Source organism: Fusarium keratoplasticum, chromosome 6, assembly GCF_025433545.1.
Source record: "Fusarium keratoplasticum isolate Fu6.1 chromosome 6, whole genome shotgun sequence".
Taxonomy (NCBI): Eukaryota; Fungi; Ascomycota; class Sordariomycetes; order Hypocreales; family Nectriaceae; genus Fusarium; species Fusarium keratoplasticum.
This window is the reverse complement of record NC_070534.1, coordinates 1,831,269-1,847,013: the sequence shown is the minus strand read 5'-3', so window position 1 is coordinate 1,847,013 and position 15,745 is coordinate 1,831,269. Positions and strand designations below refer to the sequence as shown.

General features: G+C 54.3%; 2 protein-coding genes and 1 pseudogene across 3 annotated transcripts, besides 1 other annotated feature; 2 read left to right on the top strand and 1 right to left on the bottom strand.

Moving 5' to 3' along the window:
- Window positions 1-4,952: 4,952 nt before the first annotated feature.
- On the top strand, window positions 4,953-7,445 carry NCS57_00853500 (uncharacterized protein; the record flags this gene model as incomplete). Its single annotated transcript, XM_053058346.1, has 3 exons — window positions 4,953-4,997; window positions 5,190-5,376; window positions 5,491-7,445. 3 exons carry the CDS (start codon window positions 4,953-4,955, stop codon window positions 7,443-7,445), a joined length of 2,187 nt encoding a protein of 728 aa, XP_052912177.1.
- Window positions 7,446-10,700: 3,255 nt separating this feature from the next.
- NCS57_00853400 lies at window positions 10,701-11,642 on the bottom strand (annotated as a pseudogene). The gene is made up of 2 exons: window positions 11,195-11,642; window positions 10,701-11,143 (listed from the first exon to the last, which is right to left on the bottom strand).
- Window positions 10,701-11,642: a sequence feature.
- A 610-nt stretch (window positions 11,643-12,252) lies between these two features.
- Window positions 12,253-15,323, top strand: NCS57_00853300 (DNA replication licensing factor MCM6; the record flags this gene model as incomplete). Its single annotated transcript, XM_053058345.1, has 3 exons — window positions 12,253-12,623; window positions 12,681-15,153; window positions 15,207-15,323. 3 exons carry the CDS (start codon window positions 12,253-12,255, stop codon window positions 15,321-15,323), a joined length of 2,961 nt encoding a protein of 986 aa, XP_052912176.1.
- Between the last annotated feature and the right edge of the window lie 422 nt (window positions 15,324-15,745).

Genomic DNA, 15,745 nt, shown 5'->3' with positions numbered 1-15,745 from the left:
TGACAGCCCCGTCTCCCAGCAAGTTGGTGGTGGCCTCTGAGCAAGCTCGGCCAAGCTAGGCGCTGCAGGCATTGGCGATCACTCTAGCTGCTGTTGCACCCCTGGTCAGAGATTGGCCCTGGTCCCCTGCGCAGATCGCACACCCGCCCCTCACCCTGGAAGTCCAAATTGAGCTCTGCTCAGCGGTCTCTCTGGCCTGAGGATAATTGATATCTGATCGCGCCAGGAGGGATGGGACTGAGATGCAGTACAATGTCCTCCTCATCTCCATGCCGCCTGTTTGGGAGCCCCTCAAGAGCCGAGGTGGCGTGCTCTCAGAGGCCTTGTTGAACCGAATCCTGGAGTTGTCATCCCACGCCACCCCCCGGCGATGGACGCACCATGTAATTTGAGTAGTAAACTGGACACTCCACACATTCAGATCGAGCCGCGTCGCTTGCTCAATTGGGCGACATGAGTGACGGTCGAGGACTCGCAAGTCACCCCGAGTTCCCGACGCGCTCATGACTGGCCTGTGGAATACCTAGTCTGTACGAGATGCCCGTGGCCTGGCCTCATGGCACACCAGGACGACAAGCACAACCAATGACGCCGTGGATGCTAGAGATGGGAAAGATTGCGTTTGATGGAGCCACAAGCTCATCTCTCTCTGGCAATTGGAAGGCCAGGCTGTATAAGACCAACCGGCATTCCCCACGTCGAGATGCCGCTCTGCCTACTTCCCGATTGCCTTGAATCAACTTGGTCGACAACTGAAGACACACGATATTAGGACTCGTATCGAGGAACAGGTACGGGACGACCAGCTGAGTGAGACCACACTTGGAGCTCGCTTCCAACGACCCGACGTTTCTTTTGCGGGTGTCAAAGCGGCGAAAGGTGCCAAGCTACGGATAGAGGGAGGTTTAAATGCAAGAAGGATCTGAGTTGGGACGAGTGAGACACACACGATGGCTCGCGTGAGTCGGGTCCATTACTGACAGGTTTGTCTAGGGAATCGGCGCCACGACTATCGCTATCTCGAAACAAACGCTGGGCTTCAACGGGCAAGGTACGAACGGCTCCTTCAATCAAAACGCTCTCTTGTTCAGATTCTTGATTTCCTTGGAATTCTCGTCTCCCCATGACCCACCCTGTCATTGCTGTTGTTGTTTTGTTTCCTCGTTTCTTTTCCCCGCTCTTCAGCTCAGCTTCACGGCCTCTCATCATTTCCCGGCCCCCTTTATTATTATCATCCCAAGCTCGCCTGAAAGCCAAGACGACCACCTTGGAAGGCTCCGGGCAAATCCGCGGCAATGGCGTCCCACCCTTGTCGGCCAGTCTATTGAGCGCGAGGAGCCAATCTGGGACTTTTTGGTCGACTAGTCGAGCAGTCCCCTGCGGCGCTGGTATCCAATCCCAAGCCCAATGGGGGCCACCCGACCAGTGGTGACGCCAATGTTAAACCGCTTTCTACATACCACGGCCCTCTGCGAGCTAGCTGTCTCCTATTTTCTTACTTTCTTTTTCTTCTCGACTTTTCTTGTCCCTTTCCCCGTTTGGCGGATGCTGCCTGGGGGCACCGTCTTGCTCCTGCTCCCGCTCGAGCTGCAGACGGGACAGAGGGGATTGCATCTGTTGGCTGCTAGAGGCATATGGGGACACGGGAGGATGTGGATTGAGCGCAAGCGCGGGAGGAAGGGCTTCAAACAAGGGAGGGATGGTTGACCGAGAGGTTACTTGCAGGTGCCCCAAAAGCAATGGGAGGCTGATCGGAATGGAGTTGACAGATTTGACTCAGAAGAGTGCCGGCAAAACGATCATCGATCACCCTGCCCGTAACCACTGGCCGACAACACACGGGCAAGCTTGATCCTTGCTAAGCACCACGGAACCCCAGTCCTCCGAGCAGGCAAGCGCCAGGCTGTCCCAGCGGTGCTGACGATAGCCCGCCTCCTTTCTGGCTGGTGCTGCATCATCATTTCGGCGCAGCGACTGAGGTGGTGGTGGACAAAGTTGGACCCTTGACGCGAACACGGTTTGCCAGTCGCCCAGTGGGTGTGGTGGTCTTTTTGATCTGTTCCCCCAACGACTGATCGACAGACAGCAGCACCCGAAGCTAGATTTGACGGGCCACCTGCGAACTCGACCGCAAGCCCTCACCCGACGTTGTTTTCGAAACCCGAAGCATCCAGTGCTTTTAGAGAGCCCTGGCAGGCTTGACTGAAGAGAGGTGAGTTGGCTTCTGTTTGGGTACTGTCCTCCATAATCAACCCCAAGCCCATCCATCAACCGGTGTCACGATCCCAGCAAGCTTAGTGAGCTTTAGGGATACGTACCGTCAAACAAGACGCTCGGGAGTTCATAAAGGGAAAACAAAATGGAGACGGGAAGGCGGAAGGCGGGAACGGATCCAGTACGGTTAGGACCGCGCCCTCGCCGGGGTCTTCGCAACCCTTCAACCCTCCCTCAAAGCATCGGGTCCCACCGCTCTGCTCTACTGAACTTGGGCCTGCATAGCGCTCTTCAGCGCCCAAGGACGCTCTGGGCTCGCCCTTGACATCCAGCTGATGCCGCCCGCGCCGTGCGCCATGCCCACTACCGACACCCCTGCACACCACTATCGATCCCCGGCTTGCCATCCTACCAATCATGGCTGACCAGCTATAGCCACACCCCTAGGCCGTCCGATCGACTACCTACATGCACATTACGCACACTCTCGCATCGCTCAGGCACGTTCACAAACCATTCCTTTTTGCTTTGGCTCTCAAGTCCATCTCGTTTCTTTTTTAGTTGCGCTCGAGTTGAGCCGGCCCTTGTCTGTCAAGAGAGGAAACCCGTTTCGAGCCTAGTCGGCCTCTTCTCCCTGCTTCCATTGCCTGTCCTGTCGTCTGCTTGTTCCCGATCATCGTTCTCCATTAGTGATCACGCATGGTCCACAGCATTTAGAAAGGGGTGTGCGCGTGTGTGTGCTCGCGCACGCGCTTCTATGGGCTTGGGCTGCTGCGTCCTGGTTGCCGGCTGCTCCATCATGGCGTGCCATGACCACCGAGATCCTTGGAGACCTCGGGACGGCTTGTGGGCTGTGAAGCAGCAGGATCTCGCTGGGGTAACACATGATGATGCCCTTGGCAGAGCCAGTCGTCTCTTGAGCAGGGTCACGCTTCGTGAGGCACTTCCCTCTCTCGACTGCCCAGAAGCCGCTCAGCTCCATCTTCTCCACCATTTCCCGAGCTCATGATGTCTCCCTCTCCCCACCCTTGATTGAGTCTGCCATCACCCTTGCATCCAGCTCTGAGACACTTGGGGATCTGGCATTCAACGGCCAAGGTGGTCGACCTAGTCCCCCCCAGATGTCACAACACTGACCCTGACCATGGCCTGGCCCGTCTGTTAAGCCCGATGCCATGACTGCCGTGGATGGGTCCTGTATGTAACGTACTGTACAGTGCTGCCCTCGTCGGCTCTGGTCTACTTTTGAGATAGACGAGTGGGGGTGGGCTCAGAGGGCAAGGGTCCCGGCAACTCGACATTGTCAAAGACCAAAAGCAACCAGACGGCCCTCCCTCTCCCTCTCGTTGCTTCCCCGTCCCTTTCCCACCTGCCATACACCACTCTTCATCTTCATTGGCTTCCTCCAAGGGAGGGATGGATTAGATAGATCGGATCCACAAGTCCCGTCTACCTACTGGTCTGGTTTGGCTTCTCTTGTCCTTGCCTCCCCGCCCTTCGTTCGGTTGGGAGCAAATCTGAATCATCACCATCTCCTCTTTGACGCAGGGCAGAATATCTTGCATACGCCGTCCCAACCTCAAAAAGAAATGCTCCCTCATGTTTCTCATCCCTCATCTGCCTTCGACACCCCCAGAAATCCTCCCGTGCGAGACTCTGACTTTCCTAAATCTTGCCAGTCTGGATCACTTCGGTTACCCGCACTGAACCATCTACCCGCTACTGTTTGTCTTCCCACGCCCCAGTCTGCAATTCGAGTCAAGTTCCATCTGCGGCTTGACACGAACTTCTCTAGACCCGGCGTCTTCGTAGCGCATGTCGACGAATTCGAGCTGACGGTGAATAGGTCCGTGGGCCCTTGCAGTTGAACAGCAGCTTTGACTACTTTGGCGGCATCCGCTCGCTCGACCCTTGGTCTCAGCTTGCACCCGCGGATCGCATATTGGAGTCTAATCCTGCAAGGTACAGGAGTACCTACCGGCGATATCGAGCATCTGTTGCCTTGAAGGTAAGGAATCTGATGTGGCGAATCATGGTGGCCATCCTGGTTCCTTGGATCGCAGGCGAGGGTGATAATCTGACAGATTCTTCCTAGGCTCCCGTTCCCTTCGTATCATTACACGGCTATCTTGAACAAGCAATCCTGCCCGCCCCCGTCCGGATTCCTTTCTGTTTATTATTCCTCGTCGACGTGTTCTAGCCAATGGGGCTGCGCATGCCTGAGCACTATTGAGCCGAACTCGCCGCGTCAAGGAGTCCACTTCCCCAGCTCGAACAGCAATCTTGGGTCGGCGAAACGCAACTCCTTCTCCAAAGGGCAACCGACCTCTCCCTTCTTGGAATGCCAGTGTCTCTAGTCTGGATCGGAACTACGAATTGCCCCTCCAACCTCTACGCATCTCACCAGTAAGGAGCCCTCCATACACTCGGCTGTTTCAAAACGCCACCTCCAAGACGCAGAAGCAATTCAAGGGAGAGACTGACCGAGGATACCAAGCATCAGGAAGACATCATCCTGCACGTTGGTGTATGCCCTGTGCTAGATCAAATCTCCGAGAAGCAAGACTTGCACAGCGATCTTGTCTTGGCTGACTGGCCCCGCCGGATAAGACCTCGACGAGACCTGTTTAAACCACGACCACAACCACTTTCTGCGTCCAAGACAAGTGGTCTGCATTCTCCAACTCTCCTCCCTCAACAACCCATTTCCCATCAGTTCCCCCTTTTCGACAGCTTGAATGTCTGCTGTCAAGTTCCAGTGTCCGCCCTACAAGCTTTTCGAGGTGAGTCGAAACCTAGACCTTGTTCCAACTCTCCCGTGACACGACGGACGAATCCCTCTTTTGTTCTTCGACGCCGCCCACAAGGCTGCATAGAGTCTCTCCTTCTGTCTCCCTCCCTCATCATCTGTCTTTAGACATCTCCCCTCCATAGTGTTTCGGGGCTTCAAACACTGACAGAGAACCCCTACCTAGCCTGAATACCATCCCCAAAAGCCAATAATTGTTGGAGTGGACGACAGGCTCGAGTCGCCTGACACGCTCACGCTTCGTTACGAAGAAGCTGCTCGAGCAGCGAACGGGGGAGACCCAAGAGGGGACTCCCCTCCTAGGCTCTTGGAGATGGCGACCTACACCAAGGCACAGCTGCCCTCGATGCATGGTGAGTAGACTGGTCTTAGTTCCGAGTGACGCAAGTCATGAGTGCTTCAGGCGGCGATTTGAAGACACTAGGGGATAGAAGCTATTATGCGAGCAGTTTGCTAATACATGACAGCCGGTTACGATGCAACTCGATATCAGGATGCCAGCTATGAGCAGTATTCGGCGCAGTCGTTCCCTACACAGCAACAGACTGAAAAGTTTGCCCAGCTGAACCAGCAAAACTTTGCGTCCAACAATGCCGCTGTTCCTCAGTATATGCCTGCGGGCCCTACGGTGCTGTCATGCCAACCTACGACAGGTATGGTAGGAACCAAGATCTTTATCAAGCTCTCCTCGCAGTACGATCTATTCTCGCTCTCCTCGCCGATGCCAATATGGTTTCTCCTGTTTGGGTCAGAGAAGTGCACAGCGCAGGATGTGTCCAGAGATGTGCAAGACAGCTCTGGATTTCTTTATACCTGCAGTGGAGAAGCACCGCAATTTTTGGTCACAGGCTGCGCCAACAGCAACGTGCCGCTGTCACTCCTTCTCGAAGGGCCTTCGGGAGAAGAGATCTCGCGGACCGTTGTAGGCACTTTTCAGTATTTTGAAGGGTCGGGAGATGACATCACGCGGTCAACTAAGATACCCAAGCATGAGGACGCGGCACCTGCCCCTGCAGTAGATCAGCCGAGTACCTCGCCCAAGGCTGGCGAGCCTCAGCTGCCATCGGAGCCTCCTACAAATACCTACGAGTATCCAGCTCAACAGGGACAGTATGGCAACACATTTACGCAAGGAAATAACGATATGCTTAGCACATACAGGAGCACGAGCTTCACCGACCCTCACTACCACCGGCGTCCGGCGGCGACGGCGGGATGGAGCCCATACCCGAGCACCCTGGGGAGCACGGGGAGGAACTCGGCGGCAGGCTTGGACCCGACAATGGCGGGACGCCCAAACTTGACGCCACTGCCGATACCATCCTCATCTCAGTCTGGCACACCGCAGTTGATTCGAACAAGCACCATCGCCAACAGTGCTGGAAGCAACTCGAGCTACCATCCCATCTCTCTTTACTCGAGCAAGGCGGTGCTCAAGATTGCGGGAAAGTTGGAGACCATGGCGGAGAACTGGACACAGGAGGAGTGGGAGAACCGTCGACGCATCGTCCTCTTCCGTAAGACTCAGAGAGGATCGACCCTCAACGCAACCTTCCAGCCCGTGGGTGTCCAAGACAGACCCCCAAACAGTGTCTGCATTTCGTGCATCTGGTGGGCTGAGAAGAACGAGTGTTACGTCACTTCGGTCGACACTATCTATCTTCTTGAGCAACTGGTGGCCGCACCAAACCGTTTCAGCGTCGAGGAGAAGAACCGGATCCGACGCAACCTGGAGGGCTTCCATCCCCAAACAGTATCCAAGGCCAAGGCAGAGAGCGAGGAGTTCTTCAAGATCATCATGGCATTTCCTAACCCCAAGCCCCGCAACATCGAGAAGGACGTCAAGGTGTTCCCGTGGAAGATTCTCGAGTCAGCTCTCAAGAAGATCATCGGCAAGTATAGCGCGAGCCCCAGCAGCACACTCCCGCCCGCCAACGTCATGAGCCAACCGAGTGCTCCGTACGCTCCGCTTCCCACGCCTCCTGGACCGGGCATGGCTTCACACACCGACCCTCACCAGCAATACTCCCTTCCCCAGCACCACGACTCGATTCCCTCTCCCCGGTCGCTATCGGGTTCTCAGCCAAGCTGGACCCCATATGCCGCAGCACCAGGATACTCGACAACCACCTCCCGAACCCTCAGCCCTGGCCTACGCAACTCCAGCCCACAGCAGCCGCAGCCGCCCCTGCGCATCACCACCACGCCCCTGCCGGCGGTTTCGACTTACGACAGCCGAAGTGGAGGATATGGGGCGACAGGATTACACACGCCGATTAGCCACCACCCGCCTGCTGCGACGCCCCCAAGATGGGACCCTACGCCCGCAACATATCCCGAGAGCTACCCCAGCCTGACATCGCAGACGGCTCAGCCAGTCTACAGCGCAGGAGGATATGGCGAGCCGGCACCCAGGGCATGAACAGGCTACAAGGCCTTGTCCCCCCCGTCATTATCGGATGACCACTCAGGCCCAGCCTCTTCAGCTCGTGTTCCTACCTTCAGACCTTGATTCACCGTGTCTGGAGGCCGTATTGGACAGCCTCGTGAACATTGGAGAGGAGGGTCGCGGGGGCGAGTCAGGTGTCGTGGCGCACACCAATCAAGGGCCTTGCCAGGACACCATCTCGGGTGGGAGGCAGCCCTCTCAGCTCAACAGTGGCCTTGATATGCCGCCTTCAGCCTCTTGAAGGTGGGGAGTGATGGCGCCATTGGTCGTGCAGGTGGTGGCTGTGATACCTGGGGGACGCACGATACGCGCCGTCCCCCCCTTGGCGGCTGGCCTGAAGCTGCCTGCGACGACCAAGACGACGTCAACGCTTTGTCTCTCGGGGGACGTCGCAAGTCTCGGGCTCCGTCCACTTCTCTAGCGTGTGCTGGAAGTGGTCATGGGGTCGCAGCGGCTCACCATGTCAACCACCCTTCATGAGCCGGCGCTATGGCCAGGACTATTCAACCTTCCTTGTCACGATCAAGCCTAGCGGCGGCTGCGGCAAGGAAGAAATGGAACCAGCCCAACCACGTCTTGGCGGGTAGATCCGTCAAGCACAAACAGGGATCAGCTGTGGACTTTTTGGCTCGGCCACACCACCACGCCCGGGCTTCTCTTCTGAGCTTCTTCTGCACGGCGCTTCTAGGCGTCCTCGCACGGATCCATCTTTTGGATCAGAGTCGTCATGCTCAAGTCATTATGCACCTCGACAAGGATTCGAGGCTGCATCTTTCCCCTTTCATATTATGTTTTGTGAATTAATGATGCCATTTCGGTCATGTACTACGGTCCGGTATTATAGATTTCGACCGTTTTTGCTCTTGTATTCCTGATTCAATTTCCTTATTCGGGACTGGGTATGTATGTCCCTTGGATCTAGTAACATAGATGGTTTGTTCATGTACTCGTATGGAAGGCTACGAGATAGATGGGATGGGATGGGCTAGGACAGGATAGGATGGTCGGTATTACGGATATGATTGGAATGTCGAACAGTGGTTGTCATGAAGGAATGGGTTCAGACAGGATATGTGGGTTCGCCCCTAGTTGCCGGGATTTCATGTTGTTTGTTTTGGAGGATCTTCATCAATAGGCATTATACCCTTCGTGTGCATTCATTCCTACCTACGCCTCATGTTTTCGCATTGTCTCTTTACTTGGTCTTTCATGGATTGGTCTTGGGCACGTAGACGGGCAGGGGCTTTTTGCATCAATGGGAAACGGGAAAACACGCGGAATTTGGGAGGAATGGGCACCATTCTACGATAGATTACCAGGTACTGGGTAATAATAATCTCTGGAGCAACCGTCACGTCCATCACACTTGTGTTTTGATTAAGGGTCTCATGGTGAGGGAAAGGCGGAATGACGGGTGCATTCCACTCGGGAATGTTGTCACGGGAGCGTCGGGGCGCAAGATGATATGATGGCTTCGTAGCAGACAGACACTGGGAGAACAAAGAATGGAAGGTTTGATTGCGACGGGTGACGGGCGAGCAAGAGTTGAGCACGGCCCTTGCTTGATGTAAGGTTTCCGGGGGGGAGGGCGGCGGCCGCGTGGGATGGGCGGGCGAGGCATGTGGTGAGATTGCGCGTGGGCGGTGAAAAAGATGGAGGGGCGTGTCACACGGTGTTGTAGTTGGAGTGGAGTATCTTGTTTTGTTTGCTCGGGTTGAAATGAAGGGATGGAAAAGGGAGAGAGCTGTTTGCTTGTGGTATGATCTGTTGATTGTTTGCTGCTTTGGAAAATTGTTTACGAGATTGGGGGTTGGGTGGTGACTCTCAGGGGTCTCACGTGACTCGCAAGCAACAGCCAAGCAAGTACACCCATAACAATTGACATTGTATCAAACATTGGTCAGAGATTCTGGGTAGTTAGTAATCACTTGTAATAGATCTCATTTGGAATCGTGAAGTTCAGCATCCAGTGTCTATTCCGTAATCTGATCTTTGCTAAGCTGGATAATCTAATAACAATGAGCACGGGATGGGGAGTCTAATGGCAGGGGGTTCTAATTGGCAAGGAGGAATAAGTAATCAAAGCGGAATCAATGTGCACTTTACAATAGGGACTGGCGATTCTTGTGGATTGAAGCCTCATTGTACCTCGATCCAGTACAAAGTCGCTAAACCTTTATCGACATATGAATTCACACAGATAGATGACAAATTCACCCGGTTAATACAACTTCCATTCTGTTGGCCAGACCCCTAGTCAGGACTTGATTTTATTTAGACTCTATCTTACCTGGTCAAGATACCCGTGATGGCGAGTCTGATCCATGCCAATGATAAACTTGAGTATATAGGCCTTTAACCGTCCAAGCAAGTAATAAACCCCCGGAATACTACTTAGGTTATCTTGAATTTTTGGCAACAAGTAAGATGGAGATACTTCTATACCAAGTAAGGTAACGTTTTTCCAGCAAAATCCTGTATCACCCCTAATTCTTCCCCTACCTATTTCAAATGTCAGGAGTTATCCAAGCCATGATGAGCTCGGCTTGCATGATAACATTATATGGCACATTGGGGCTCGAGAATCGTATCGCCATTGGTAAGAAGTCTGTTGATTGTAATAGGGGGGACCATCGTCAATCCTTGAGTTTGAACTGTGCTTGATAAGTTCGAGGGGCAACAATCTGGAATCAAGAGTGCCTTGCGATGAAGCTCGGAATGAACTCTTGATAATTCCGAGCATTAACACCGATTACGCCGTTTTTCCTCTTTGAAGTCAAAATCTATCAGGCTGGACCCCAAGTCCTCTGTCAGGTAATTTTCCAAAGGTAAGTCTGATGGTTGGTCATTGACAGCGTCATGATCTCAAGATGATTCGCACGAGGTCATTATCGTTCTGCCGTAGGAGATTGTGCTGCCTCATACTAATGGGGGTTTGACACTGCTGGACAAGAGCACAAATCAAGTTGTGATAGAACGCTACCTTCCTCTAGGTCGTGTCCAGGGTATTGTGCAAAGACGAGCTCTAGATACAGACTCAACAACAGAGAAGACCTAGAGAGCCACTGGCATGTTCGGCTTGTGAACTGCAACTGCGAAGGCTAATCTTGCGTTCACATGAGGCTGCGTGTCGTTTGCTTCCATGGCCAAAACAACGACTGATCCGAAGCATTGTATTCACTACCATTAGAACAAGAGATAAACCCAACACTTTTCCCCTGTCTTTATTTAAGCCGCATTCTGCACCTGCACCTCACCATTGGCCAGACCAAAGTAGGCGGCAACGGGCTTCTGTGCTTGCAGCAGCTTGCCCAGCTTGACGGCCTCGTCGCCGTTGAAGCCATGGAAGAGGCCAATCTCGACGATGCCGGGCAGCCGGACCAGCTCCTGGGCGAGGGCGTTGATCTCCCAGGCGCCATCCTTTCCTTGGCCGTCAACCTCGGAGGTGATGTCCTTGGCAAGGAGCAGGGGAGGGAAGGGAGCGTCAATCAGCCACATGCCGTTGTCAGTGACGCACTCGCCAGCCTTGCTGGGGAGACCTGAGCGGACGACAGGGTTGGGAGAGCCCATAGCCCGAAGACGGGTCAGGACATCAGGGGCAGCCATAGGGAGGACCTCGATGGGGATGGTCTTCCATGTGGTGCACAGTCGGGGAGACTGCTTTCGGTAGTCTATTGAGGTCAGTTTCTCTTACAGACATGACGTACTCAGCAAATGCGTACCAGCCACAGCGATGAACTTCTTGGCCGCAATGGCAACGAGCTTCTCCTGGAACAGACAAGCACCGCCACCCTTGATAAGGTTGAGGTCTTCATCGACCTCGTCAGCGCCGTCAAAGGCAACGTCGAGGGCGACAGGGATGCCATCGACGGTAGGTCTCTCGTCAAGGTTGGCCAGCTTCAGGCCAGCAGTGCGGATGAGACCCTTGGACTGGCTTCCGGTAGGAATAAAGGTCATGCCACCGTAGAACTCGGGACCCTTGCTGACAATGGCCTCGACGACGTAGACGACGGTGCTGCCGGAGCCGATGCCGACATACTTGTACTCGGGGAGGAGGTGGTCATTGACGGCCTGGTAGGCGGCCTGCTTCTTGGCCGACTCGACGAGGTTTACTGAAGACATGGCTCTTGATTGAACTGTGCTTGCAGCTGAGGCTGAGACCTTGGCTGGACCTGCGTATGAGAGTTGATGATGATATGATGGTGGATTTGTCCGGCGGCGGGCGCAGGTGTTGTTTATAGATGAGGGGTGGTGGGGAGATTCAATCACGTTGTGTAGGGTAGATGGCTGATGAGGGAATTAGCGATTGGATGTTGAGATTTATTTAGCATAAATCTACAGGCTCGTAGCGTCAGAGTTTTTGTGGAAACTCACTCTTGTTGCAATGGGAATGTTGCTCGATGATGATGAGGCTCTGCTTTGTAAGAGCTGATGCGGTTTGGTCAGCTTGCGTATGCCTGAGAGGCACCCGGCGTGAGAGCGAAGAACAGTAATATTTAGCATTTTGATGAACCCAGCGCCGTATAATACCAATTCTGATAGTTGACTTGACCAATGCCGCAACGAGGGCGTCGACCATAGCATCCGGCTTCGGAAGGCTTTTTCTTTCATCCATCTGATCTTTTATTTTTTTCCTTTTTGGCGGCTCGCATTGGCTCTTGGAGAAAGGTGGCTGCAATCAATTAAACCCGCGTCAAGCCCAATAGCCCCGCGACGCGTCAAAACGCGTCGCTCCTTCTTCTCTGTAGCGCCTGCCTCTCCTCCCCCACATGCATAACCCATGTCCGTGCCTTCCCCTGGCAACCAAAACCTCCCCCCCTCGATATCAACATCCACCAAGTCAAGGCCTCATCGCAGACGATTCTCATCACCAACCGCCGCCATGGCTACCCCCAGCGATGCCGGATTCATGATGTCCGATGCCCCCTCGAGGGCTGCCGCAACTCCCCGGCGAAACTTTGGCTTCCCCTCGTCCTCTGCATCTCGACCACGAGGCCCGCCCTCGGAGAACCTGGGAGCGCCCAGTGAAGATGGCTTCGCCGATGATCAAGTCCCGCGGAGCTCCCGAATCCCCAATACCGCCGAGATCTCACGCGTGGAGGATCGAATTGGCCTGCTGGTTCAGGAACACTTCGAGTCCTTCATCGAGAAGTGAGCAACCCTGGCATCCCTCAATTCTGTAGCAGTGTCTAATTTCGCCATCAACAGCTTCGCCGAGGGCCCTCTGAGCGCTCCCACCCCCAGCGCCCCTACCCCCAGTGCTGTTACCACAGACAAGTACTACGTCGCCCAGATCAAGGGTATGCGCACATACTCGCTATCCACTTTCTATGTCGACTATAAGCACCTCGCTGCTTGGGAGAATGGTTCCTTGGCCGATGGTGTTATGCGCCAGTACTATCGATTCCTTCCCTTCCTCACTGCCGCCCTGCACAACATGATCGCCAAGCACGAGCCCATATACTTCCGCGAGCATCGCCAGCCCACCGCTTCGAGCAACCTAACCACCTCGGCCGCCAGCCATCTTGGCTCTGCCAGCCAGACTGAGTCGTCCCATCGCAAGAATGAGCACCAACAGACCGACAAGCTCTTCTCTATCGCCTTCTACAACCTCCCATTGGTGTCAAGGGTGCGTGCCCTCCGAGCTGCCAACATTGGCCAGCTCCTCTCTATCTCTGGTACCGTCACGCGAACATCAGAGGTTCGTCCCGAGCTGTCTCTGGCCACATTCGTCTGCGAAGCCTGTCGCACAGTGGTACCAAATGTCGAACAGACATTCAGATACACGGAGCCTACACAATGTCCCAATACCACCTGTCAAAACCGCGTGGCCTGGCAGCTTGACATTCGGCGCAGCACCTTTGTCGATTGGCAAAAGGTCCGAATCCAAGAGAACAGTTCCGAGATCCCTACTGGCAGTATGCCTCGAACCATGGATGTAATTCTCCGTGGAGAGATTGTCGACCGCGCCAAGGCTGGAGAGAAGTGCATCTTCACTGGTGCCCTGATTGTCGTCCCTGACGTTAGCCAGCTTGGTCTTCCTGGTCTGCGACCAACCGCCGTCCGCGATGATCGCAATGCCCCAAGAGGTGCCGATGCTGGTGGAAGTGGAATCAGCGGCCTCAAGGCCCTTGGTGTGCGCGACTTGACTTACCGTCTAGCCTTCCTTGCCTGCATGGTAAACCCGGATAACTCTTCTACTGGTCAATCTGCCGCCAGCGGTGTTGCTGATGTTGTCAACGCCCTGACACAAAACAATGCGAACGAAGGAGAACAGAGTGTCGAGGATGCCCAGGCTGCTGTGCTGGCATCCATGAATCCCTCTGAGATTGAAGATCTGCGAGCCATGGTGCACGGTGATCACATCTACTCCCGCCTCGTCCAGTCCATTGCGCCCATGGTCTACGGACACGAGGTTGTCAAGAAGGGTCTGCTGCTCCAGCTCATGTCTGGTGTTAGCAAGACTACACCTGAGGGTATGCAACTTCGAGGTGACATCAACATCTGCATTGTTGGTGACCCTTCAACCTCCAAGTCCCAGTTCCTCAAGTACGTGTGCTCATTTGCGCCCCGAGCTGTCTACACCAGTGGAAAGGCCTCGTCGGCTGCCGGTCTCACTGCAGCAGTGGTCAAGGATGAGGAGACTGGCGAGTTCACCATTGAGGCTGGTGCTCTGATGCTGGCAGACAACGGCATCTGCGCCATTGATGAGTTTGACAAGATGGATATTGCGGATCAGGTTGCCATTCACGAAGCCATGGAACAGCAGACCATTTCTATCGCCAAGGCCGGTATCCAGGCCACTCTCAACGCCCGAACGAGTATCCTCGCTGCTGCTAACCCCGTTGGCGGTCGCTACAACCGAAAGACGACTCTCCGCTCCAATATCAACATGTCGGCACCCATCATGTCCCGTTTTGATCTGTTCTTTGTTGTCCTCGATGAATGTAACGAGCAGGTCGATCGTCATCTCGCAGAGCATATTGTCGGCATCCACCAACTCCGTGACGAAGCTGTCGAGCCTGAGTTCAGCACTGAACAGCTCCAGCGATACATCCGCTTCTCCAAGACCTTCCGCCCCGAGTTTACCGACGAGGCCAAGGATGTGCTGGTCGAGAAGTACAAGGATCTCCGAGCAGATGACGCTCAGGGTGGTGTCGGCAAGAACTCGTACCGTATCACCGTTCGTCAGCTGGAGAGTATGATCCGTCTCTCCGAGGCCATTGCCAAGGTGAACTGTGTGGAGGAAATCAGCCCTGACATGGTCGTTGAGGCATATAACCTCCTACGACAGAGTATCATCTCGGTTGAGCACGACGATGTCGAGATGTACGATGAGGAGCCACAGGAAGACAGTGAGACGCTCCTTCGGGCTGTTGATGCTGCCTCTGGCCGTGACCAGGAGGGTGATGCACCGATGGTGGAGGAGGAACACGAGCCTGAGCGTAGCAGCGTCGTGCCAGAGAAGCGGAAGCTCACCATCACCTACGACAACTACATCAAGATGGTCAACATGTTTGTCCAGCGAGTCAACGACGACGAGAGTGGCACTGGTGAGGGCGTGAATGGCGAGGAGTTGGTGAATTGGTATCTTGAGCAGAAGGAGAGTGAGCTCGAGGGTGAGGAAGACTACCACCGCGAGAAGGCTCTGGCAAACATGGTTCTCAAGAAGATGGTCAAGGTAAGCACAACTATCTATCCCACATTACCCTGCGAGAAACTAACGGGTCACAGGAAAACATTCTCATGGCTCTTCGTGGCGAGGGTCTCACAGACGGCGAGGCAAGCTCTGCGTCAGCCGCCCAGGTCATCTATGTTCTCCACCCCAACTGCGCTGTTGAGGAGTTCTAGACTTGTCGATAGATGAAGAAGAAAGAAGAGGATGGGTACATATGCATGTCATGATCTCACGCCTTGGGAGAAGGGCGTTTTGGAGTTGGTAGATATCACATACCCGGTCTACGTACGGGTGGCTTGACTTATGAGCGACGATGTCACGGATGGATGGCAGGGTCATAGAGGGACGGGATTCTTCACACACAGGGGATTTGCAGATGCACCTGGATGTTGAGACGGAGAGCGAATGGATATGATGAATAGTTGAAGTAATGTTACGAGTCAAGACGGATTTGTGCATCTTGAGTGCCTCCTCATGGTTCCGTTGATGCATCATGCATGATATTACAACGTTGGATATCATCACATATGAAACAACCCCATAACGCGGAAATTGTATGATTGATCATTCATCTTCTTGACAGCCTCATACGCAC